This window comes from Nilaparvata lugens, chromosome 5, assembly GCF_014356525.2.
Source record: "Nilaparvata lugens isolate BPH chromosome 5, ASM1435652v1, whole genome shotgun sequence".
In the NCBI taxonomy this organism is placed as follows: Eukaryota; Metazoa; Arthropoda; class Insecta; order Hemiptera; family Delphacidae; genus Nilaparvata; species Nilaparvata lugens.
The window spans coordinates 29,850,960-29,878,952 of record NC_052508.1 but is presented as its reverse complement, the minus strand read 5'-3'; the positions used below and the strand labels follow the sequence as shown (position 1 = coordinate 29,878,952).

Here is a 27,993-nt window from a genome sequence, read left to right as displayed (position 1 = left end):
CTTTTGTTCGAACAATATTTTACGAGTGTAGACAGGGACCGGAATAATATGATGACTACATGCTTAGTGTCAGAGAATCGCTCGACCTGATTTTGTAGCGGACGGTTTGGGATTGGAATCATCAGACTTGGTGAGATATTGCAGAGACTGGACAAGCTGGGAGGCAAGGTTACAGTCGGGATGATCCTCAGGAAGCAGGGTGAGAACAGTATCTGCCAGCTGGAGTATTTCTGCAAGAGGCACATTTTCAACAGGTCCATCGCTCAGCTCACCCAACCATTTCGACAACGTCGTACTGAGATCGGCAATCTTCTGCTTGATGTCTTTGCCAGATGTGGCCAGGGACTTGTTGAGTCGTTGGCCAGCGATGACCAGAAGTTGCGAGCCGAGCAGACTGGAGTCGTTGACCGAAGCCACCACCTCCTCGGCCAGTCGATCAAAGCCTCTCACGTACAGCTGGCACACCTGCTGGCGACGCAGCTGATCAACTGGCACGCCCCACTCGTACGCCAACTGGAAACAGTCCGACGTCCACTGAGCGGCCTGCTTCGTCTCCCACTGCTGCTGCTTGTGGGTGAGTATTGTGCCCGTAGCGGACGAAATCGCTTTCAGCAGGAATTGTGTCCTGGATTTGGTGAGTTTGGGATCGTGGAAGTGTGAAGGCAGCTGCGGGCTGGTGCAGACATCGGCAAAGAGAGCCGACTGCTCGCTGGAGTTGAAGAAGGCGACCAGTGGACAGCCGTGGGCCTTGATGTTGAAGAGGGCAAGTAGGATGGTGGCGCGTGCAGCTTGCGACAGCAGCTGCAGCAGCGCGTAGTTGGCCGGTGGCTGCGACAGAGCAAGCGCTGTCAGCGACATAACAGGTGCGCACGCGTCCCACAGTGTCTCACTCCGTTGCACAGTCTTCTCTGTTTCTTCGCTCCTCACGTTGCTCTGAAACCACAAATTGCAATCAATAGTCTTTTGAAAAAATAGGAGATGAATATTAAATTGAGTTCAATTATTTATGATGTAGATAATATTAAACATAGGTCTAAATGAATAATAGAGAATATCTATATAAATTCTTAATTTATTTCCTTTCACTTATACAGTACAAGCATTAACAGTTATATAGAGAATAAAATAATAATATTCTTCATATTGGCTATAGTGCCTGTGTGCAAAGACTCAGAATCATGATTTCAACAATAATGATAGTCATGGATTCAACAATTTATTCTGGTTTCAATACTTGTTGAGTAATGTTTTTTCATATTCTATCAACAAAATGATAAATATTTTCTTACAGATTATTCGATATAAAGAAGATTGCCAACCCACCATCATGAAAATTTCCAGAAAGTCAGCACAGGATTTGAAAAAGTCACTCATTTGGAAATCGGAAATTCCAACATCTTGACGACAAAGCCTCTCTTTGGGTACTTTGCCGACTTTGTTAATAAGTTTCAGGGCAGCTTCGAATCTTGTCTTCAAGTGCATCGACCAAATCAAAGAGCACATTCCTGAAATATCAATTACTGTATCTGATTATCTATTATTTCACTGAATTAGAAAAAAATAAAATAACGTATTTAATAGTAAATAAAGTCATTTGATTACAAATTGTCTTAAAATATTGTATAATGTATACGTATAATATTTTTTAATTTCATTCAAGTTATTCATTCATTCTTATTCTTCAGTTACCTAATACTAACAAATATATCACAGTAATCTCATATTGTTGACGTCATACTTTTTGCTTGTCTATATTTCTTCCCGGGTTTTCTACCTTGTTGTTGAATCATGTGAAATGGAAATAGCCGGAAAGAACCACCACTCTTAGGTGGGGCGCTAGCACACTCTAAAGCAACCAGTTTTATCCCAAATTTGAGTAAGTGATTCGTTGAATCAAGCTATGATTTCCTTTATTGTATGCGATTAATTCTAAGTTCGAGCATCAGCTATCCTGATATAGTTGAAACCCACACTTTGTATCAACCCTTGATAGTTCCTCTACTTACATTACTTTCAGCTTATTCTAAAGTAGTTGATGTCATCCTCTATGTATGAATATGTTAGAATATGGATAGTTGGAGGAAAAGAAGTAATATGCACACACACACACACACACACACACACACACACACACTAGAAATATAGAATATCTAGGTATAGAGAACATCTGGATATCCCCTATCAAAGGCTATCTACGTCAATGAATTTATATCTCACACTAGGGCTTCGACTTTATAATCAACTTCCAGCGGTAATAGAAAATTTAGAAAATGAAACTAAGTTTTAGAAAGAGTTATATGACTGGCAGATTCTAAGGCCATATATTGCTCGAATGAATTTTTCAACAGTTTAATACCAAAGCATATTGAATCCTATTCATTTATCAATGTACTGTATGTTTTTCGTTTTATGACCACTGTGATGATATGTATTTGACGTTGCTTATGACTTGTTTGTTTCTTGGCAATAAAATGTAATTTATGAATTAAATTTATTTCTATAAAATGGTCTAAATATTAATACGGTAATTAAATAATCTTAGCAATTATGGTCTACAGATTAATAACATAAATATTTAGTTAATAAATATGTGACATAGCAGTACCTTGTTGAATGTGCGGATTGGGAATGACTTTAAGGCAGTTGATGGCAGCTAGAAGAGTGGTAAGAGAATCGACATCCCGATTCCAGGCCAAGACATATTCCCAGCAAACGTTGGCCAGCAGAGAATCGCTGGACAGGCTGTAGGGGAAGCATTCACGCAGCCTCGTCAGTTCGTCAATGATCAAGGTTTGTTTCTGGGACAACGGCTGTGCTTCGACACAGTGGTGCACTGTTTCAGCGACGCCCTGCGTCACGCCCAGAGGCGACACCGACGCCTGCGCTTCACTCGACTCGGCTGGTAATGTGCTTTTCAAACAAGCTGAATCCAGCAACAGAGCTGGATCCAGGCCGGCACCCGATATCCATTTTGCTACAACCTCGGGAATGTATCCTGTAACAGAAAACAAATTTTCTTATTCCTGATTTTAAATATCACAGTCTTGTGATTTTCTCAAATCACTCAGTCAATTTCTCAATATTAAAGTCTTATCAGTTTTGATCACAGAAAATTTGATCTCTATAGTGAGGTCGACGTTATAAAGTTTTCTTAATATTAAAGTCTTGTCAGTTTTGATCACAGAAAATTAGAGCTCTATAGTGAGTCGACGTTATAAAGGCAGCACTTGATTAACATTGGTGTTGCTGTCCTTGTCTGTCATTAGACAAAGCAGATAACTGTATCTTTTCCAGCTCCACAACTTTTCCAGATTGTTTCTGGACATTGTAAAAATATAATTACCAAAATATTCAATCTAAATGATTAAATACAACAATAAATTCCATTATTGGATCATTGAGATATATTTTCTTGACAAAAAAATAATTGATTATTATTAACAAAAATGAACAATTTATATTAAATCGGATAAACTGAGAATGCTATCTATCAACTGTAGAAGGCTATGAAAAATGAGAGGTAAATTGCAATCCTATTTCAACATCCTTGACGAGTCTAACACGCCTAACAAGTGAACATCACAGCCAAAAGATGAAAATAAGATTAGCTTGCTCACTTCTTAATGATTTATTCTATAGAAACGTGTGAAACAGGAGACTGGGAAGCTATTCAAAATCATTCGTTAGCAATAATTGAAAAGTTTTAATAAAATCACACTGTTATAATAAAATTAATTATGCGAAATGGAAGGAAGCACTGACCTTTCCCCTTGGTTAGAACTAGACCAAGTGAGATAATCGGATTTTCGTACGTTGATTGACTGGAATTCCCTTCATCTAGTGCAATATTGTGGCTGAAAAAATGCAAGTGAATTAAGTGGATTTATATTCGAAGAGAAGTTTCATCATACATGAGCACAATTCAATAACGTTATTGTTCGTTGGGTATTCAATTCAACATTTATTTCATGATTTCAATTGTCATTAAAAAAATGCATAATTATTTACTTAAATTTCTCAAATTTCTTCAATTTGATATAATAAAGTATTTTATCGGAAATTTGAACAAATTTCTATCGAATGCAAACTTTCCAATACCTGAGGACGGACTGCAGCAAGGAAATTTCCTCCAATTGTAAAATAATCTGACTCCATTGACAAGATTCTTCTGATACATTCTCCCATTCCATATCAGTTGAACTGGTTGCTGCTTCTTTATTCCCCTCTTCGTCATAGTCTCCATCGGAACCTGCAAAATAGTTTCAAGATATTTTATGGCCTTGAATCATTCAATTTAATGGAATGAAATATACTGTTTCAGGTAGAATTAATATTTCTCAATATAATACAGTAAAAAAAATAAATTTGTGAGAAATATTTCTATTTATAGATATTTAAAACCACATTACCACATGACTGTAAACCTTCATTTGAATGATGCATTATTCTCTGCTTAATGATCACTTTTAAATTGAAATGAGCTCGGAAAATTTGACAATTGACAAGTTAAAGGTGCCAGCTAGTTGGTTGATATCAGTTAAAGTTCTCAAAATATATAAAATGCTAGCTTTTGTGACTTAGCCACATTACTTCGAGAAATTCTGCTGTCAGCATGAAATAACTTAAAAATATACAACATAATTTAAGAGGCAGAGAAAAATGAATGAGCGTATAACTTCACTCATCAGTTTCAATGAATGTAAGGTTTGATCATACTCACTTGCAGACATGACTTCTTCCGAAGCAACTACGCTTCTACATATGAGAGCCGCTGTTAACGATGATAAAGGATTTTCACATTCCTTCAGTGAGCTTCGGACATTATTCCACCAACTGGATTCTTGAGATGCTTTTCCTGTTGGTGAAATTTATAAATGTTGAGTGATTGAAATTTTAAAAATTGGAAATAATTGATAATTCATGCTTTTTTAAATTCTTCAAATTAAAATCATTGTTTAATTCATGCTGTCATGTATTTAAACTGATATTTATTTCAAAAAATTGAGCTTCAATACGAAGTTATATTTAGATGAGGTATTTTAGATTTTCTAACAATAAAAATTCATCATTAATTGAATCTCTTCTTCTTCTCTAGAAATAAATGTCCATCGCGAAACTTCTGTACATTCTTCTACATTGTTCATAATATTTTTTTTACCTAAGAGCATAATGTTCAACTGATTCCAAAACAGCCAATATTTACAGTGAATACAGATTAATAGTTGCGAATTTACATTATTGCGAATGAATTACATTAATGACAAACAAGAACCTCAATACCATAGAGAAACGATAGCATAAGTAGATATCCCATGGTATAGGGCGTTTATGTCGCAACTTTTACTGTTATCTCAAGCCGATAGTTCACGTAGTTCTTTCCCATGCAGCTGTATGACGCTGGTAGTCTCTCAAATTGTGCCGTTCATACACTCTCACCCCAACAAAACAGTAAAAATTGACAATAATCGACAGTAATCGGCTTGAGATAACAGCAAAAGTTGCGACATAAACGCCCTATACCATGGGATATCTACTAACGCTATTGTTTCTCTATGCTCAATACCAAAGTTGGTAATGGGATGGGTTCAGTGTTCATTGTTTGGATGAATATCATTCAAATCAAAGCATCTTTCAAGATGTACTTTAAAGTGCAATATTATTCTTAACTCAATAAATCAATCAAGAATCTTCTTTATTCCACAATACAGCAAGTACAAATTATTAAGTACTTAGATTAGGGTTTCATATTATACATTATGGAATGAGCCTACATGGGCACTGTGGCCTGTGCGTAGACTCGAGTTGGTATTTCAAGTAGAGTGAATCTTATGAAGGGGAAGAAGAAGGAGAGCCTAAATGAATTTAATAGATGAGGGTAATCATTCAAATGATTGTTATAGTTTCGTATAGTCATTCTATATTGTTATGTCCGTCTGTAACGTATATAGCCAGTCTGTATAGTAAAGTCAGTCGGTATTGATATAGAGTCAGTAGAAGTCATGTTAATTATGAAGTCAGGTGAGTCCGCCGCCTGCCAAGACCAGAGCCACAGCCTCCTCATCACTTATTTCAAACAACCAATATTTCAATCTTTTTTTGAAAATTGCAAGACTTGCAGCTGAAAAAAATGTTATTTTGCGGAAATAATCTCTTGAGATTAAGATATATTACTTGGGATAAGAAGAAACAATTTGTTGTTGAGAAGGATCTCGTTAGCTGGATAGTTCTGATCCCAACTGTGGCTGCATATCTCGTGTTATGAAAATGTAAAGATGGCAGGAAAATTGAACCAAAATGTTTATAAACAGGAATGAGTAAATCCTTTATGTATATTTTTTCATAGTTAAAACTCAAATTTCCTGAAATAGTAAAGATGAGGGATATCTTTGACATCTTCGAAAGCCAACTAATTCTGTATACCTGATATAATGCATATTGATTTGATGATGCTGCTGAATGGTATCATCTCACGCACAATGGTTGGGGTGACTTTACGACTGAGCCACAAGTTGATGGCCAGCCGCATGAGATCGTCGGCCGATATGCTGCTCTCACAAGCCGCGTTCTGCCACTCATTCACACCGCAGTTGCCGTCCAAACAACCTTGACACACTAGTTCACCTGCACAAGGAAACAGATTAAGAGAGGAAACATGACCTAGAATTTTCAATACGAAATTGTATATATACATTCATCTACAATACATTCAATGATTTGTAATACAATTACAACGAATTCAGTTAGGAGTAGGTAACAGGCTCAGCCCAAAACTGTAATGCATTTGATTGTAATATATAATATATTTGAGATATAATTGATCACTTTTCAAATACGAATCGTTGGTGTTATAAAGGCAATGCTGACAGATTGAAGTGAATTTCACAATAGCCAAGTATACTTAGCTCGATTGAAATCCATCCCGGTTGATGCAATACGGTAGAATAAAACACTAGAATTTCTAATTCAAAAATAATCACTGATTGGTAATGAGAGAGCAAATAGTATGATAGAAGTAATAATTGAATAGGAAATTTTGGAGACCAAGCAATGTTTTAACTACTACAGAACAGAAAATAAAAAAATAGATTAAAATGTTGAATTCAAGCGAGTTTTTGAAGTAAGTAAAAAGACAATTGACAATACTGTAAAATGAAGGATATTTTCAAATACTGTATCAAAAAACTAGTATTCTAGGTTTTGAATTGTAAATATTTTAATTGTCAAATTAATGGCTTTTTATCAATGTCTAATCATTCATGGGCAACTCCATCTTGCTATGTTGAAAAAGTAACAAAAAATAGAAAACAATTTTAAGTTGGATCTGAACTTCCGTGTGATTTGTAATTCGGTTCATTTTCTTCTCTTATCAAACCAATCACTTTGTCAATCTCCTCTCGTGATGCTTTTATTTTATTGCATAATTCCTGTGGTGAAAAAACAAATGAGGAGAAGATTAAAAAAGCAGAGGAATAAAAGCCATGAAGGAAATGGCAGAGCGGAATAAGGGTATGATGACAGATGATGCTTTATATGACACGATATTGAATGATAAAATAGGCGTTAGGCTTTTATTCAAAGGAACCTTATAACCTTCACTTCATACCTAGATCGATGATAGTATCTCATCAAACATGATAGGGTCGCAATTTCACTTTTGCAACTCACAGTAACGTGAAGTTATAACGCGTATAGTAAGTGAATACAATATATACCTGGGCACAAATGTAGGTCAAGAGGCTGAGTCGAGGGTGGCCGTGCGCCCAAGAGGCAGTTTGGCATCCCCTCTCTCAGCGGAAGGACCTACAGAAATACCAGGATTGGAACTCATCTAGGTCACAGTTTTGGGTGGAGATATCAAACCTCACCACTGCTCAAAGAAGGGCGACCATTTAGGCAAAACTTCTTGGGAAAGGTGAGGCTTTTGACCCTGCGAAGTCTCGGAAAAAACCAAGAGACCAGAGATGGGTGAAACTCCAGGCACAAATGTGGGTCAAGAGGCTGAGTCAAGGGTGGCCGAGCACCCTAGAGGCAACTTGACTACCCCTTCCTCAGCGGAAGGACCTTCGAAGAAGGCCAGGATTAGAACTCACGTAGGCCACGAGGACTAATCAGTCTGAAGAGACTGCCAAGCATATCGCACTGGATTGCGACAAGCAAGCAGTTGATAAATGGGATGTTGGTATAGGGAAAAACTCCTGGCTCTTGTAAAGGGCACAGGTATTGGTTTGCCTAACTAACATATAGTAACGTGAAGTTATAACGTGTATAGTAAGTGAATACTATATATACCTGGGTTGCCCCCTGTGGGTTGGGGTAGCTTTGAGTCGATCATCGTACTTAGAATGTGTTGATAACCAGAATTCACCCACAGCATCCATGCTTGCCGTACGAGGCGACTAGAATGGACCTCATGGCAACTCCAAAAGTTGCCTTGCCTTCAAACCCACGGGATCTGCCCCATCAGGGCAGTTTCGGAGGGGCAAAAAGATAAACCCAAGATACCAAGATGGGTGAAACTCCAGGCATAAATGTGGGTCAAGAGGCTGAGTCGAGGGTGGCCGGGCGCCCTAGAGGCAGTTTGGCATACCCTCTCTCAGCGGAAGGACCTACAAAAAGGCCAGGAGTGGAACTCACGTAGGTCACGAGGACTTATCAGTCTGAAGAGACTGAGCATATCACACTGGATTGCGACAAGGATTGCAACCAGGTGATGAATGGAATGTTAGTATAGGGAAAAACTCCTGGTTCTTGTAAAGGACATAGGTATTGGTTTGCCAAACTAACATACTACTTGGGAACACAATAAGCTTCGGTTGACGTTTGGGGTTCTTTGAACCTTTGGATCCTTGAATCCGTCCCTTCAAAAACAATAAACAATATACCGAAGTTCAATAGGATAGTTAGTATTATAATAAGGACTCGCTTATGAAATGATTGGAGTTTGATGAAGAGTTCAACTCAAAATCCAGATATTGCCTTTCAAATGATTTCGAGTTTACTAGACTCAACAGAGTTGTGAAAAATAACTGAGCAAGAGTATTCGTGAACTTTGATGACATTCTGAATGTCATGAAACACAAGGTTTGACAAACCCCCAAACATCAATTCCTTCTTTAAGAAGAGAAATAATTTTTTCCTACAGTTACGTTGAAAAGTGGCCATTGCTGCACTGATTACAGAACGCAAAAAATCACTTTTCCGCTCTAGTGCGGGAAAAATTTTTCTGCACTCCAGATTTGCAACATGGCAACGCAAAATACTTAGTAGGTTATATGGAGCAACAGTGCAGCAAAATCAAAATGAAGTTGGTAACAGTGACTGCTGTGGCTGCTATAGTGAGCAGAGGTGCAACGAAGCACAACGCGCTAATTATTATTCATTATATATTATAACCAAGGACAACGAGGACTTTAGGATTTTAGGATTAAGGTTTTTATCAATAATAAAATTACACAGAAAAACATTTGATGCATTTCAGGCAATTTTACCCATAATTACCCACTTTTCATATTCAATGGTAACTGTAGGAAAAACTTGATGTGAAATACGTGCGCAAAGTTCCTCTGCTGCACTCAAGAAACCATTCCGCCCTCGCCTACGGCTCGGGCGTAAACGTTTCTTTCGGTGCAGCAAACTGTCACTTTGCGCACTAGTTGCACAAATAACTATTTCCAACTTTAAAAACTGAAAGCTGATCAGACAGTTTTGGCTGACAGAGTAAAAACGCTGAGGAGAGGTAGAAGTGGGGCTAGCATTCTCCCCTCCAGCCAGCTAGTGGAAAAAGCTTTCCACTTTTCTTCTGAATAATTTCACACACTTTTTCATCGCCTACCTCCTGAGACAGACCGAGCTGACCCGTGGATGGACATCCCCTGGTTGTCCATTCAGACCATGGCAACTTAGGATGGACATCAACTGTATAACGGTATCGTTCCAAATAGGCTACAATTTATTTTTCCATATTGTTTTGATTTTAGAAATTCCAAATTAATTATAAATAAATAATGCTTTTTAAACTGTCATATAACTTGTTTAAATAAAAAACACAATTCTGTCTAACGTTTTGTAAAATCATTGGCAACAAGTTTATTTTATTTTTTTTTAAATTGATTAAAAATGCTAAAAATTCCATAACCTTCCTTAATTGTTTTGTATTTAAATAGATGTAGGATAACTTATTTTATAAAACCAAAATATGTTAAAATTCATATTTAAATCTCACAGAAATTTCTTATTTTAAATAAAATAAATCTGACTCCTAAAAAAATGTTTTTCTTTCAAATTCCAAAAAACATCTAGTTGATAATATAAAAAAAACCAACTGCTTTTGCTCTACCATCAAATGCTACACAACAACAAATTACAGTGTTCCCGCCTGGGAACTGGTGGATCGCCCCCTTTTATTACTTTACAAACAGGTCACCAATCATTTATTACAAATGATGGATACCACTATTCAATCAATTTAATGTTACATGAATATAATCTAAAACCCAATTTATTACCTCAAATATTCTCAAATTCTGTTTTGTTTACCTCTTTGAAAGCGTCATCAGTACTTGTAACAGCAGTGTTGTAGTCGGGAGGCTTCTGTCTCAATCTCGACAGAAATTGATAGAAAGTTGCTAAATGATCTAACATTTCAATCTTTTGAACTAATAGGTTCCCTCCTGGATCCAATGATTCTTCGCCTAAAAAAAAACGAGATATCAAAAAATGTTAATAGATGATATGATTTAGTAAGCAACCTATTACAAAAATTAGAGTAATTCTAAATAGTTTGTAAAAGCAAGAAATTCATAGAATTCTAACCAAACAGACGCAGGAAACTTTGAATAATTACCAGGTACTGTTAAGAGACAATGGGCCATATGAATAAAGTTGAGCATTTGCTTATACTTCTAAAATATGGAGCATTTGCTTCATTTTCTATGAATAAACGTGAGCAAAACCTTTTGCTCATGCTCATCAAAAAAATAGTTTGAGCATTTGCTCAAAAGTAAAAGCTTTTGCTCAAAATTGTATGAATGAACTAGAGCATTTGCTCAACTTTTGAAGCAAATGCTTCAAAAAAGGTGAGTCTAGTCTAGAGCAGCTTATCACCTTTTGCTCATAGTAAAATGGCTCAACTAATCCCTATGATGAAGAGGAAACTATACCAGATACGATCACAACCAATAGTTGTGAACTATAGAGCTGTTATTAGATTCAACCATGATATATATCACTATTATCCCTACAAAAGAATAAATACAAAAGATAGCTACCTGTTATAAAGATAGCCATCACAAAATAGGAGATAGGCATTTAAGAAGATGAGAGTGTGGACGATTATAAGAAGGCTATTGATATTATAAGAATATGCTGAAGATTGTTATAGAGATGACATTTTTTCACGCTATTATTTCCAAATTCTAAACTCAACTAACCTAAAACTTTATTCATAAATATAAAACAGAGCAGACGACGCAAACACAAGCGGTGCACCCTACTTGCATATTTAGCGCTTCCGTGAGCTATAAAAACAAACTAAGGCTACAAAAGCGAATCAGCTGATGAAAAATCTTTGAAATACGTGAGCATTTGCTCCAGAGTTCAGGAGCATAAGGTAAGAGTATAAGGTAAAGCTTATTCATATAAAAATCAGCAAATGCTTTTGCTTCTACCTTTTGCTCATGAGCAAACCTTATGCTCCATGCTCTTGCTCATGAGCATTTGCTCTGATTTTATTCATAAGGGCCATTGTGAATGTAATTTAAATATGTTAGCAATTTTCAAACTATTTTCGCTATTGAAAAAGATTAAGAAAATTTGAAACTGTAAATAGGAGAGACAGAACTGTGTGAAAATCTCCAAAATAAAAACTGTAAGAAAGTCATGTTTTCGTTATATTTTATAACAATTGACAGGAGATATGATTATTTTTGTATAGAATCACACTGATTTTTGCATGAATGTGAAAAAACAAACCAATAATATTGGTAATAATATCAATATTATTGATAAAATAGTATGAATTATATCAAGAGAATATTGATTCAAATCCTTTTTTTCAGTGGATAAGCAATATCTATTTATAAATATTTATTATTATTATTATTAGCCACAAAATCTTAATAATAGGAGATCTAAATTAATTATTTCAGTTCGTACAGTTATCATTATATTATGGAGATCTAATTAGATTCTCACGACGTATGTGATAAATATAAGATGTTATTATTTTATGATCACTTTAATTTGTAAATTATCATATTATGTAATGTGAGAAAAATTTGAAAATTATTCTTACTATTAGAGATTCTACTGATAAGTTTGATGAATAGAGCTTACCCTTTTCTTCACCATCTCCAGCATCATCAACCACAGTCTTGGGCAATGCCAGTGAATATGTTGCGAGTATTTCTTTCAAAGTGTTTGCTGACATGTACTTGCTGGTGCACAGTAAGTCTAGACTCTGTATCTTCATCTTGTTGGTTTGGAACTCTCTACAAATGGCGCCGACTTCTGACATGCCTCCTTCCTGTCTCAATGTGGACTTCAACTTTTTATAGATAAGAACGTCTCTTGCACGTTTACTGTTTCGGTCACTGAAAAAAATGAAGTAAGCAGACTAGGAGTGTAATTATTTGCATAAAAAGAAATTCCATAATATGTATTTCTTAGCTTAGAGTTGAAAAATGGTACAGACTAAACGAAAAAATGTTCGCTGACGACTGAAGGCTATTCCAATAACGAACACAACCCCGATAAGATTGAAAATACAGAGTAATAATTCACAGCTCGTCAACTCAAGTCATCAAATGTCCAACTTCATGAATTATTTGAGTACGGTAATAATTTTTTCAAAGCAATCACTCTGAAAGCTGAATTTTGTAAGATATTCCTACAAATGTTACAATTTTAATTCTCTGTTATACTGTTCTCTGTTCTTTATACCTGCTCAAGAAAGAGCAAAAGAAAGTTTCACAAAAAAATTTGAAGCATTCTAGTTGTTTGAAATCTGGAAAAAATCATGATAAAAAGCAGAGAAGATGAATTAAGAGGAAACAAAATCTGCTTCATGATGGCTGAATCACAGATTAACTATATCTAACCTGTCTGATAATAGACCTACAATTCAGAAGAAAAATTGACGCTTAAAAAGTTAATTTTTATCTCGATTCCATCAAGATTTCTTTATTGCGGAAAACATTTGTTCAAAATGCATAGCATCGTCATAAAATAAACATGATAAATACATCCAAAGAAATGAAAATTCAAAACACAAGCATACAAACAGCACATCTTGACAATTCAAGTTTTGTAAGAGGCAGTGTATGTTATCTCAGTCGAATGTATGCTATGTTGATGCGATTAGAAAAATAGATGAAGATAAACACTGAAAGTTCACATTCAAATTATCTTTTTCCTAGTTTGAGTGGATATCTCACCTGAGAGCACAATGGAAGGGAACAGCAATTTCTTTGAGTTCGCCGGTGTGGTCGATGAATATGTACTGAGATGAGATGGAGTGCAACTGACTAGATGACTCAGAAGAATATCGGGTGTCAGAGCTGTTAAAGCCCAACAGATTGTGTCCGACATACAATAACCTAAAAAAATAAAAATATTCAGAAAAATGTTTCCAAACCACTTAAAACTGAAGATAATGTCAATTAATCTTCCATCACCATCATCATCATCCCTCCTATTATCCCCTAATTAATTATATTTTATATTTCCTATTTTCCCTCCTATTATTATAGTGATAGATTATATTAATAAAAGTATGTTCAAGCTGGAGGTTTTGAGGGCCAAGGTTGGTAGGTATTTCACAATTTCAAAACACACAATAATTTGTATACATCATAAAAACATAAAAAGAATCAAATAGCTCACAAGACTTCCGTCTGATCGTGAGCCTAATAAAATTACAACTAAGCAATTAAAGAAAAACAACTAAGCCATTAAAAAAACAACTAAGCAATTGAAATGAAGAAGAACAAGAGGGTTGAAAAAACTTTAGAAACTAAAGAAACTATAGTAAAATTATAGATGTTAACAAAAGAGAGAAAAGAAACTACTAGAGTGTCGACAGATGAACAGAAACTAATACTAATTAGAAGAAAAACACCTGAATATCTTGTTCTTAAAGGATTAAATCGGCCTATATGTTTTCAAATTAATAAAACATGAACCATACTGCTAAATAACTTAGTAAATTACTGTACTAATGCATTAAGTTATGTCGCCATATAAGTCTGTAGACGTTTTAATCTATCTGAAGATTCCTTTTTTTAATATATTTATTGAACAGCATGAGAGAAAGTTCTACGGAACGGTATTTACCAGTTTATCACACACATATTGGAAATTGCATCCTACAACTCTGTAGATTAGTTTGAGTTAAGGTAGAAGTTCTAAATGTTTGACGAGTGTTGTAGGGTGTGATTCAAATGTTAAAAAGGTTCCTGTTTTTCTTTATGTGCAATAATAGATTCTTTATGTATAACTGTTTGATTGTAAGAATATTTGTTTCCTGAGAAAGAGTTTGAGTCAGGTATAGCCTTGGCCTGCCTAGTGCAACCTTAATAATATGTTTCTGTATGTTGAAAAAATTTTCATTTTTTAGCTGCACCACACCACACTCTTATTCCATACTATAGAACAGATTGAGTGTATGCAAAATATCATCATAGAAAGATTTGGCAGTTTTAATTGACTCATTTATAGAATTTGTTTGTCAAATACTTGGTCTTGTTACATAACCATTGAATTTGGCAATCCCACCTCAAATGTCGGTCAACCATTACTCCTAAATATTTAACAAATTTTAAGTCCTCTAAGGCAGGACAGTTACAACTTGTATTAGGTGAGACTAAATTAATGCAGCCAGTTTTGTGGATTTTTATAGTCATTTGAGTAATTGGTTGAGTGGCAGCATTGGGAGTAAATGTCATGAAAGACTTTTTATGATCCAATGTTGAGGTATGGTAGTCAAGCCAAGCTTTGACATCTGCGATTCCTCTCTCAGCTGCAGCTCTAGTTTCCTCCCACTTATTACCTGAAAAGATTAGCGTGGTATCGTCGGCAAAGGAGATTGCTAAGCCATTTTGAATGTTTATCCTTAGGAGATCGTTTACATATAATAGGAATAGAATGGGGGATAGGACGGTTCCTTGAGGTAAGCCGTTGTCAAAAAGATGTTCAATACTGGTTTTATTGTCAATAGATAATATTTGCATTCGTCCCTCAAGGTAGCTTGAAAAGAGTTTCAATGGCAAACCGCGGATACCGATGTGATTGAGCTTCTCTAAAAGTTTTGAGTGTGGAATAGTATCAAAAGCTTTACTTGGATCGATGAATATTGCAATTGATTTTCTACTGAGAGTGGAATTATCTGTTACAGTTTTTACTAAAAATGAAATTGCGTCCTTCTTGCTTTTCCCCTATTGAAAACTGCTGAATTGATTAGAGTGAATCATATTTTTCTCCTTCAAATATCGCATCAAAACGCTTTTTGATAAGTTTCTCCATAACTTTTGATAAACCACTAAGTAGGCTAATTGGACAGTAGTTTTTAGGATTTTTGGTGTCACCCAACTTGTGGAGTACGATAATTTCAGCGATTTTGAATTCCTTTGGGAAGGAACCCTTTTCAAAGCATTTGTTAGTTATAATTTTTAATGACATTGCAATTGAATGAGCTATTTTTTAGACAGCTATTATTAATGTTATTAATACCCGGAGATGAGTTAGTTTTCAGTTCATTTATTGTTTGGATTATTTCTTCTGCATTTGTCGGGAATAGGAAAAAAAGTCTTGAAAGTTTGTTTGTGAAGGGCGATAATTTAGCCGGGCGGGAAAGGGAATGTTAGGATTATCATGCCTTAGTTTTTCTGCCAATTTCTTACCTACAGATGAAAAGTGCTTATTTAGGATTTCAGGATCAATATCTGGCTTTAAAGTTTTTCGTTTTATGTCAAGTACTTCGTTAATCGTATCCCATGTATCCCTAGCATTTCCCTTACTCCGGTCTAATTTATTTTTATAGTAATTGATCTTAGTATCCTTTAGAAATTTATTCAAGAAGTTAGCGAGTATAGTTTTCTTTGAGATCAATATTGTAAGGTTGCCTAGTACGTTTTTTATGCATTTTGTTTCTAGTTTGGATAGCTCTGATAAATCCAGGTATAATCTAGTTTTTCAGTGGCCTGTTTCTGTTTGATAACTTGATTTTAGTAGTTGCATTTTCAAATGGGTTAATAATTTATGTTCAAAGGAGTGCACCAGTGAATGTATATTATTGTTATTTAATACATCCTCCCAGTTTTCAATTTCAAAGTCATGTATCAGTTTATTAAAGTCAATTTTCTCATTAATGCTGTTTGATTTATCTGAGTTACAGTCTGGTCTTAGATTTCCCATATGAATGTATGAATGCTGGTGCAATAGTGATCGGTTATATCAGTTTTAAATACAGTTCCAATTATACTATCAGTGTCAAAAGAATTATTTCTTGAATTATATTAGGTCTTGAGATCATGATGGTAGGATAAACATACTTGTGTATGCTTTTTCAACAGAATCATTCTCTAAAAAAAATCATTTCATAATGAATTTTGCTTTTTACTTTTCAATCATAGAGTAATCTGATAAAACAAAAAAGAGAAGAATTGATGATATAATCTGTTCAAAGCACACACCTATCGAAACGAGTTAGTAAGAGAACTGTGCAAGTATGACAATTACTAGCCCAAAGAACTTTTAAATCAACGACACTGCAGCCACACATCTGAGAGTGAATTTAATTTATCATTAACAAAAACACCATATTAAAGAGTTTCATATTGTTGCATACTGTATCATGACTGTTACAGTCGTGACTTAAATAACCCATTGTCAAATCATGGAATTTTATGTATGCATTTTATTTTACATAAGAGTAGTTTATATAAAAAAACACCCTAACTAAATGAGGTTTCATTTTTCATTTCATAACTGAAAATGTAATATGTACATTTCATTCGAGCAGAATTCGCATTTTTATTCAAACAATAATTATCGAAGCAGAATGAAGATTTGAAAATGTTCAAGCTTTCTTCTTCAGGAAAATTAGATATTACCTTCCATTCTTGCTAACAGGAAAAGTAGCAATTCTCGGACCTTGCTGCATTGCCCAAACTTCAATGATGCCTTTCTTGGGCGAATAAATAAGAAGAAACTGGGCTGTACGCTTCCGTTTCGCACGACTCTCTTCCGAGCAAATCACCCAGCCACACTCGGCATCTCTGTAGCCTTTCCACATCCTGGAATTGGTAATGTGAGAAAAAATAAACAAATTTGCAGTTTAGTAACTTGCAAAACATACACTCAGGCAAGACTATTATGAAAAAATTATAACCATGAATAATAATTAATACATGTAAGAGAGAACTGACCAACATTGATTAAAAAAAAATATGAATGAATAGTGGGATAATATAATAAAGAATAACATAATTTGCTTATAGTTTTATAGCGAAGTAATAATATTGATATGAAGAAATTTTAAATATAGTTTTTCATAAAAAACTTTTGAATTCAGGTTGATACAAATAAGTATCAGAAATAGCAATATACGTGGAATGATATTACTTTTGTGACAATATGTACCTGAGAGCAGTGCCAGAAGATATATCGACCAATATGACTCGTCCAAGAGAATCACTCACAGCGCACAGCTTGCGATTTGGTGACATAACAATTCTCTCACCTTGCCTCCACAGGTCACACAGGCCAAACCTGAACAAACATCCATTGTGAAAACATTCTCTCTCGAACATGCACAGTGTATGCTCTGAACTTGAATTATATCACATGAATAGTAAGTATTTTTAGGATGCCACCTTCTTTTCAATTCCAGAAACATTTTGAAACTGATAAAAATTGTTCATATTTCAACAATATACATGTTTTAAATATAATTTGTAGGCTATTCAAAAAATAACTATTTTAATTACCATCATGGAAGGAGAAAATGAAAACAGTCTATTTCAACTCAAGAATTACAAAACATGAGAAAATGGACCTGCAAGCAATCGAAAAATCATCCAGCAACCCTAAAATGAATCTAAAAAAAGTATTTGTTGCCGTATTTATAATTTGCAGGTAGTTCAAGTATCATATTTTGTGAATAGTTCTGGAATTCCTAATTGAACACATTGAATGACAGATGTTCCATTTGCGGAGTAGGTTAGTTGCTAGAAGTAGTAGTCCTGATGAGAACTACCTATCTTATTAATATTTAACTTTAACCTATTATTATATTAGGAAAAAATTGATCTTTGATCTTTTTAGACTAGATTGCAGAGTTCAGGATAGCCTAACTGATGAATCCAAACTTTCTTATATTTTAAAATGGTCTATATTGAATAAATCTTCACAAATATTCTAAACTCAGAATATCACGAAAAGAATAAAAAATTGGTTATACAAATAGACTCACCTGCAAACCATTGGTTCTGCTGGTTCGGCAGCTAAATTTTCTTTTGAGGATTTTGGGGGAGTAGCCGTTTTTTTGCCACCAAGCAGCCACCCACTGTAAGAAAATCATTCACTGTTAAAACTGATACTTGTTTATAAAATTGAGTTAATTATTATTGTTGAAAACGTCCCACTGCATCAACAACAACTGGAAAATGTACTAGAGCATTAAGAAGAATGTAGCAAAACATTCTTTACATGACAAAACTTTGTTATAACTATGTACAACTCTAACCAATTTTCGATTCACTCCGAAGACTTCTGCTACTGCAAATATTGACAACAGGGTGAACAGCTAGATAAATTAATTAATTAGCATATAAATAATTGCAATATCTCAGTTATTTCCATCTGTAGATTATTGTATTAACTATTGGTAACTCAAGTCTGAAGAATGAGTACCTCTCTTTGAAAACATATTCAACCCGAAGTTCCAAGTAATGAGGAAACTACAAATGAAAAATAAATAGAAAGCAATAGCATATTTATTGCCAAAACTTGATTTGTATACCATGCATTTAAACAGTGAATCAATAATATTGTTTAATTGTCATTGCACAATCGTACCGTTCATTATATTTATCCAAATTGACAATTGATTGTTCTATTCTTGTATTCTTGTAAATATGATGTAATTGAATGTATTAATTTTTACAAAAACAAGTGAATTTGAATTTGAGTTGGATAGCGCTACTCACGGTACAGCCTGGCCGATGGCACTCTTCAGCTTGGTGGCGACGGCCTTGGCGACATCGGCGATGTCGGGCGCCGAGCTGCCCTCCAGCGCCGAGTGGAAGCCGACGAAAGGCGAAGCACCCGCGGCGAGCACCAGCGAGCTCTTGGGCGGCATTGGCCGGTAGCCGGCCGTGAAGCCGCCGCAGACCGAGGCCGTCGCCAGGTGCGTGAAACTGCACGGGCACTGCACGGGTGCCACGCATGCGTCGTTCACTGCGCCCTGCTCGGGCAGCACCAGTTTGCGCACCGACAGTGGCATCGTGACCACGCTCTCATCGCTCAAGCTGTGCGCCTGAGCTGCAACACACACTCAAAACAATCAGTTCCAACAACGCATGTTTGCTGTCACATAAAGGTGCGTACAGACTTGAGCGCCACGAACACGCGCTTCTTATCAGCTGATGCCATGCTTATTATTTATATCTGTAAAATTGTACTATACAGTGAGATATAGTAAGATATTAAAACTGTGTACAAATACTGATATAATAAGCCTGGCATCAGCTGATAAAAAGTGAAAGATTCTTATCAAGAAAAAAGTATTTTCCTTAAACCTACCAATTCAAGTGAGGTGATTGATGTAATAAAGTCATTCAAGAATAAATCATGTATTGGTTATTATGATGAAATTCCAATTAAAGTCCTAAAGTATTGCTCTGAAGTCATCGTTGAACCTATTGCTCAAATTGTCAACTCTTGTTTTCGACAGGGTGTTTTCCCAGATGCGCTAAAAATAGCGAAGGTAATTCCCATTTTCGAAAAAGAAGATGAATCAGATGCTAAAATCTATCGTTCCATATCAATTTTGCCAGCCTTATCAAAAATATTTGATAAAATTTTGTTTAAAAGAGTAATGAGCTTTCTAACGAAAAATAAACGTATGGCTCCTTTTCAAAATGGATTTATTCTACGTAAATCAACAGAAACTGGTTCAACCGATATTTTTGAGCGATTGATATCGAATAATGAAGATTCAAAATTTGCATGTAGGGTGATGACAGACTTGTCGAAAGATTTCGATTGAGTTGATATCAAAACTCTTATAGACAATTTCTATAGATTAGGAATAATCTAAAATAAATAACATTTGTTTTTTTGTTTCTCACCCAAGCAGGTTCTGTAACCTTTGGGTCATTATCCACGGAATGTTAATTATCGTAATTATTGCACTGTAGACTAAGATTCATTCGAGCATTTTCAAGTGAGTGTTGGAATGTTTATGCTTATGCTAAGAGTAGATTAAATGAATGTAATAATTTCTAATGAATGTATTATGTCTTATGATGGATAATAAACTTGATTTGATTTGAATAAGAGGAAATAGCCATAAATCATTCAGCGGATATATCTCACAAATAGGTTTCAATATGTACAGCTTGCCACGGTAAATAAGTGCTACGGAAACAAGTTCCTGATTACGTTGTATGCTGATGATACCACTCTAATGTTCAGGTATAAATGTCTTGAAAATTTAGAGGTGAACATGAATCTAAATAGCAATAATGTGGCCCAGTATTTCAGTGATATCAACCTTAGTGTGAATAAAAATAAATGTAATATGATTATGTTCAATAATTAGCCTTTGATCTTTCAGCCAATGCTCATTTGAATCTCAACCTACAGAAAGTTCGAATGTAGTAAAGATACTTAGAATGCTTCTGGACAGCAAGCTCACTTTCGTGCTACATCAAGAGAATCTCATCAGTGAAATCTCAAAAAGTATATTCTTATTATGCACTATAATTTTAAAACTCGAAAAACCTTATACTACTCACCAATATATTGTATTTGGTTTACGGCATTGAACTCTGGGGTAGCACAATTAAAACAAATTTAGAAAAAAATTCACACAGGAAAAGGCTGTTAGATGCCTTACTGGACTTGATTTTGGTCAATCTTGTAGAGGAGCTTTCGTGACTCAGGGTATTCTGACTATGCCTTGCATCTATATTAAATCAACTACTCTTGCTAACATACTATGATGATAAAGAAAAGTTTTCAACAAACTCACAGGTTCACCAATACAATACTGGAGGCAAGGGGAATTGTGTGTTGTCTCACATTCGTTAAGGCTTTTTGAGAAAAAGTCGACTTATATGGGAGTCACAGTCAAGCTCTTTAATCACCTGCCATCTGCAATCAAGGGTAGAAATCGCAGATATTTCAAAAGGGATGTCTTTTCTTTTTAGTAAAAGGGGCATTTTATAGTGTTGACGAGTTTTTACTTTCCTTGACCTATTACCATAGGTAAGGAAAGTACTGCTTTCCGAAAAAAAATTAAGGTACCCCAATTTCCAAATTTCTATACGTTTCAAGGTCCCGTGAGTCCAAAAAAGTGGTTTTTGGGTATTGGTCTGTATGTGTGTGTGTGTGTGTGTGTGTGTGTGTGTGTGTGTGTGTGTGTGTGTGTGTGTGTGTGTGTGTGTGTGTGTGTGTGTGTATGAGTGTATGTGCGTCTGTGTACACGATATCTCATCTCCCAATCAACGGAATGACTTGAAATTTGGAACTTAAGGTCTTTACACTATGAGGATCCGACAAGAACAATTTCGATCAAATACAATTCAAGATGGCGGCTAAAATGGCGAAAATGTTGTCAAAAACAGGGGTTTTCGGGATTTTCTCAGAAATGGCTCCAACGATTTTGATCAAATTTATACTTAAAATAGTCATTGATAAGCTCTATCAACTGCCACAAGCCCCATATCTATAAAAATTTCAGGAGCTCCACCCCATCTATGCAAAGTTTGATTTTGGATTCCCAATTATCAGGCTTCAGATACAATTTAAACAAAAAAATTCAAGTGGAAAAAGTTGAGCATGAAAATCTCTACAATTAATGTTTGTTCAGTAGCATTTTCACCTAAAATTGAAAAAAAGCTCAAAATTCGAGAAAATGTGATTATTCAATTGCGAACTGTTGGCAACTGTTGATTCTATTAAATCATTCACTATGAAGAGGTAGCAGACCTTGTGTGTCTACAGCGTTATTGTCCTGTCACCAGCTGGCTCAGATCTTTGAATAGTAGACTTGAGATACGCGGGAACACTAGCTTCAGGTGAACAATAACGGCAAGGAAAGTTGTGTGAGTGCGCCACACCAGATTTTTTGATAATGGAACCTTACAATAATAAAATAGATTACTCATACTATACATGATTGATATAGTGGCCTACTGTATAGCATATATATGTTTTATACTTTGACGATACACTATCTGATACAATTAACTTTTTGCACAACAATGTAGATAAAGAATTTGATTGATTGGAATGCGCGTGTTCGTGGCGCATAAGTCTGTAACACACCTCAAGAGTCAGTTGAATGAAGATGCAATTGATTTGAGAACAAGAAAGTCTGAATATAGTGATTTACTTTCAATTGTCAGAATTGGTTGGATGGGAAACATTGGTGCTATTCATAAGAAATGCTAAAAGTCTCGAGTGAATCTCAATAGAGAAGGTCTGAATAAAAGAGATAGGATAGTATATTTGTCATATAACAAAGTATACTGAAGTCTGAATGAAGAGGATATTGTGATAGATTTACAAATTGAATAGGTCTACTTGAAAATATAATTTGATAATTTCTTTACCTATATGAATTTATTATTATAGTGTATGCACATGAAATATCATAATATGTTTATTATAAAATTAATAAACGAGAATCTAGTTTTAGTTGTTACACCATTAACAAGTAGACTCTGGGAAACTTTCAAGAGTAATTTTAATGATGGTATATCAAAAAGAACATTTCTATTTTATTCTACCAATAAATGGCTATATGCAATAAGAGGATGCGATAGTTTTGAAGGGTTTTCATTCAAAGTAATGATAATTTTTAAAATAAGAAATATGAGTATGCTTTTAGAAAACAGTCGTGATAAGTAAGACAACTATAAGAAGGAATAAGAGTTTCTTTTATCAATTCATGAAAATGCTACTTGTATAAAATTGTATCAAGGAGAGATCATAGCAAGTCCTAATATGCACCTATGTATTAATCACACAACACGCAGTGTTCAAAGTCCTGATAGACTCCATTACTCAAATTTAATTTGATAAATTGTCCAAAGTAAGTTCACGTCCAAGGATCGTTTTGCTGAGCATATCAGCATAGGCGATCGTGTATAGGCGATCATAGCTGCATATTTCAAAACAATTTCGAAATTCAATTGAATGGTTTTCAGGAAGCAAATGACAAGAGCATACACATCAACAGATCTTTTCAGCTTAGCTTCTGTCCTTGTTACGGAAACAAAATAAACTATAAATACTAGATACTTACCCTTACCAAATGCTAACTGGTTGCGACGTTCCCTGAGATTCGTGAACAAAGAAAACCCTCGGACGCAGCAAATGACATTTTTATGCAGAACGTGGAGCTCTTCGTTCTGCTCACAACCCGCAGCCAGATGCGGAGGCAAGCACGACTGGCACTTCAGTCCTGTCACGGCACTCTTATGAAGCACTTCACAGAATAGCAAATCTCCTGTCTGAAACATTCCGACCAATGCACAATAGCATGTTTGTTTAATAAATTATATTTTCTTATTTGGATACCAATGTATTTCCATTTTAATCCTAGGTTCTGTGCAAAAAATATGTCAACCAATTAGTCGAAAAAAATAACAGAAGAAAAAAATCAGCTTTCTGAAGAAATTTGTCAGCTAATTGCCAGAGACAACGTAATTGAAGGTCTCAAGTTATAGATAGTGATCTAGAAAGATACAGTAGCAGGTATAACCTAAAGATCAATGGACTTAGAAATTCATCAATAGAGGAGCGTAGAGAGTTGTTGATGGTTAATGCAGATAAAAATTCAATTCAAAAAGACATGAATGTTGCCTTTCTGTGAGTGAAAGGTACCGCCCGGCTGTGTTAATCGTTTGATGGATGAATAGAAAGATAATTGCCTTTATCTATCACTCTTTCAATTATTACAAGTGTTGTGGGCGAAGATGCCCCTCTACCAGCTAACTCAAATGTTTGAAGAGACATTAGGAAAACGTATCTTCGGAAAGGAAAGGCTGCTTAACTAATGCATACCGTATTAATTATTTCAACAACCTTTAGTTGGAGCAAAGGATACATAACTGACAAAACCATTCAATGATTGGAATAATTATTATGTGATTCTACCTAGAAGCTTGATTTGTAAGTCAAGTATTATCTTTCTATAGATAGCTGGCTCAAAAATAACTTCATCATGATCAAAGCTTGTTCAATTCTGCTATTAGCGAAATAGCTCAACAATTACATTCATTGCCCTTAGTATACGATCTTTGAGACAAAATATCGATAACCTCAGAAATTTGAAAAATACAATTCAGTACTATTCCTGAATACTGATGCTACAGTGGTAGCCTTACCCTGAGTAAGAGATTGCCACTTTTTAATACTTTCTTTAGTTCATTCTCTATCATTTTCAATCACTTGTCAATAGATCTGATCGTCGATGCCTTCATGAGTAGTGATCAACTCTTGACTCTAGTCTAACAGATTATAGATATCAAAGAGAGTTTAGATGAAAGGATGTGACTCGTTTTGATTAGTATTGAAAAGAGATTTGTGTTTACCTCAGTATAGAAGCGCACAAAGCCTGATGAGTAGCCAACAGCAATGCAGGTCCAATCGTGACAGCCATGGGCAGCCACGCGACTCTTCGATACCAAAGGTAAGCAAATAACAGCTGTGATTTCCTCGCTGTCAGTAGAATAGAGCAATTACGTGTGACAATGACAATAGAAAATTAGTGCAGTTTAACAATGAATGATAATGTAGAAGCGATCAATGTATAATTCATGGTAAAAACTTAAATTTCGATAAAAGTGTGAACAGCTTGAATGAATAAATGTCTTCATTAGCCTACTTGGTATTAGTATTTTCTGGTGATAGTCTCTACAAGAATGCTATATCATTTCTTCCATTTTAAATTTTGATAAAATTGTGAACAGCTTGAATAGATTAATTTCTTCATTAATTACTATTTCCTGGTAATTGCCTCTTCCTAGAATTCTAACCTTCATCAACAGTCTTTCAAAAGTTAAAAATATATCATCAAGTGCATCATCCACTTCGACAAATGAAAAAAAGCTCAGTAGCCCGTTGTATATATCTTTGTTAAATAGTGTTACAAAATTTGACTTTTAGACTACTAAAAAAACTTTTTTCCAATTAAGGATGACGCCCACATACGCTTTTTGCTTGTGCTTGGGAAATGAGATGAGTCGTGAGTAATGATGAGAGCAGGAGCTGATCAAACTCTCATGCCTACCGGCGAGATTCAAACCCCCGACCAAGTAGTACTAGCGACGATTTGGCCACTAGTCCTGGACCAACATGGCTGGCGTTTCACCTGTCCATCGAACACGAATTTGGGTTCCTGTTTCCGTTAAATATTACTGTTATTTACACATTATTAAAGCAATTAGCCTCAGAACAAACAAGTATTGTTCCAAAAGTTCTGAATGGACTATCATGGGAGCTCTTTAATGACAGTGAAATGAGGAAATACAATTCTAAAATAAATTTTGAATACATAAATATTTGAAATTATTAGTTTCTGAAGAAAACATGTTCAACGAGTTCTCACCTTTCATCATGTTTCGGCCTACCATTCCAATTGATGATATACTTTGTTTTGATAGAACCTTCACCTTGAGAATCCCATTTCGCTGTAAAAACAATTTCAAAATGGTTCAATGTAAATAATGCAATGAGCTTGATAGAATTTGCCCAATAGAAATATACATCTATCAAACATAGCCTAATTTGAATACTTTATCCACCCAAAAAAAAACAGAATTTTCCAGGATTTCTTCTATTTTCATTTATTCATGTTACAAATGACACTGATGTAATAACATTGGTATATAAAATACTAAGGCAACCCTTGTGTTATTTTTCTTCTAAATTTGGGTGAAGACACAGTCCAACACTTAAAGGATTATATGATAGCTTCTCCATACAGAATAGATTTTGAAAAACACGGAGAAGTTTCAAAAGCTATCACCTATTCATTCTAATGAGTTGATTGAGTTGATCAGAAATAGGCTATTATGAAATTAATTAGCATATGGAAATTTTCATCTCAAATTAATGCAGTTTTCGAAATCCAGTACCGTAGATATAATTTTCAAATCTGAGTTCGAATAGCCTTCATGAATTTTATAGGTGTGAGAGATATTCAGTGGATCTTTGTCAGATTTACAGGTCATAGTGACGGTTAAATTTTAACCGTGATTAATTCCACCAGAACCAATCAGAGATGCCGTCTTTTCAAAAACGCCTTCTCTGATTGGTTTTTGTAAAGTTGAACACGGTTAAAATTTAACCGGGTTTTTGCAACCGGGTCATAGTGTTTTAATTTTAATGAGTTTTCCAGATCTATGAATTTTCAGGCTTCTTTCTAGTAGTCCTATCCCACTATACAAAATCAATTTTACCGCAGCAATAGCATTAAAAAAAATTGAGAACTAGTAGTTTTTTCTTTGAAGTTATAGAGCTTAAAATACTTACAGACAAGTATCACCATGGAATGTTTATGCGCAAGTACCAGAATTTCACCAGTTGGGGACAGAGCGATGTGACATTCATTGACCCATCTTATATCTCTCTCCAAGTCGAGTTTTGTCCGATCACTATCTTTGACACTCCAATTCCATGGATCTGCATCCCTATTAGTGGAATCTGCAAAATAAGTACGTCGTACATGAATAATTATGCACATCTAACAGGAATAGGCCTACCGTAAAAGATTGGACATCTGTTTTTAGTTCTTTATTAAAGGTGTTGCTCACATAAGAGTCACGCTCATGCTTGAGTAATGGGAGCATGGGTGCGATGGTAGTAAACGATGAATAAAGCTACTGTTCTAGTTGGGTTCATACCCAACCAGGATTTGAGATTGCAGCTTTTAAGGAATTATTAGCAGAACTGGCCTTAACAAACACTCTCCCAAGAACATCTGGTCCTCTAGTTGCAATTATCGAATGCAGAAAAATTGCAGATGGATAGATTCAAATTAATTATTCCAAGTATATGGCCCAACATCTTTAAAGATTTAAGATACAGCAAACCTTTATTAATTTTGATGGTAAACTAATAAAAATTCATGCCCTTTTTATTACAATGAATTTCTAACCTATTTATCAACCGCAATGTAATGATTCTCAAAAGGAAGAATTTTACATAAATCTCAAACTCTCAAACAAAAATTCTTGGTTAATAATAAAACGTTATTATTAATATTTGTCTATCAATTCATGCTGCTGGCTATAAAGTAACTAAGTACTTTTATGTCCCAAAAATTATTATCATAAGCTAATTGAGTCTTGGGAACTAATGAGAAAAAACAGTGGACAGATAAAGCAATCTTGTTCTAGGTTGTACATTTATCTATCTACAAAACTTGCATATAATCAAATCAAATTTAGGGATGAATATTATTTATGAGAGAAACTATTGAGCAAAACATTGTAGAGCTATTGTCCTTGACAAAGCATATATCCCAAAAAAATAAGCATGCATTACTACCTAATAGTTCTTCATTGGAGTGAAAAATGTACTTTCTCAATTTATCAACATCTATTACTCTTGCTATTGTCTTGAACTGACAAGACATCTTTTGCAAAATGCTAAAAATATTAATTTGTCAGAATTACATAAATAAACAAAGAGCCATAACCCTTCTTTACGACAACTGTAGACTGTACAAAAAACAAAATCCACTGCATTGAAGTGCCT

General features: G+C 34.9%; 1 protein-coding gene across 1 annotated transcript; it reads right to left on the bottom strand.

Moving 5' to 3' along the window:
• Nucleotides 1-69: 69 nt before the first annotated feature.
• On the bottom strand, nt 70-27,970 carry LOC111053824 (rab3 GTPase-activating protein non-catalytic subunit). Its single transcript, XM_039429442.1, has 20 exons — nt 27,784-27,970; nt 26,767-26,937; nt 25,841-25,922; nt 24,825-24,951; nt 23,534-23,741; nt 19,206-19,539; nt 18,470-18,562; nt 17,638-17,766; nt 17,109-17,291; nt 13,434-13,595; nt 12,334-12,590; nt 10,537-10,691; nt 7,328-7,424; nt 6,421-6,657; nt 4,721-4,855; nt 4,099-4,249; nt 3,763-3,854; nt 2,606-2,995; nt 1,324-1,505; nt 70-933 (listed from the first exon to the last, which is right to left on the bottom strand). Exons 1-20 carry the CDS (start codon nt 27,869-27,871, stop codon nt 70-72), a joined length of 4,137 nt encoding a protein of 1,378 aa, XP_039285376.1. The 5' UTR covers nt 27,872-27,970.
• Nucleotides 27,971-27,993: the final 23 nt, after the last annotated feature.

Coding starts and splice junctions, on each gene's coding strand:
- LOC111053824 (XM_039429442.1), bottom strand. CDS start 27,871: ATGTCTTGTCAGTTCAAGACAATAGCAAGAGTAATAGATGTTGATAAA. Junction 17,292..17,637: donor TCTTCTGGCACTGCTCTCAG/GTACATATTGTC, acceptor TACCAATTCCAG/GATGTGGAAAGGCTACAGAG. Junction 4,856..6,420: donor ATCAATATGCATTATATCAG/GTATACAGAATT, acceptor TTTCACCAACAG/GAAAAGCATCTCAAGAATCC.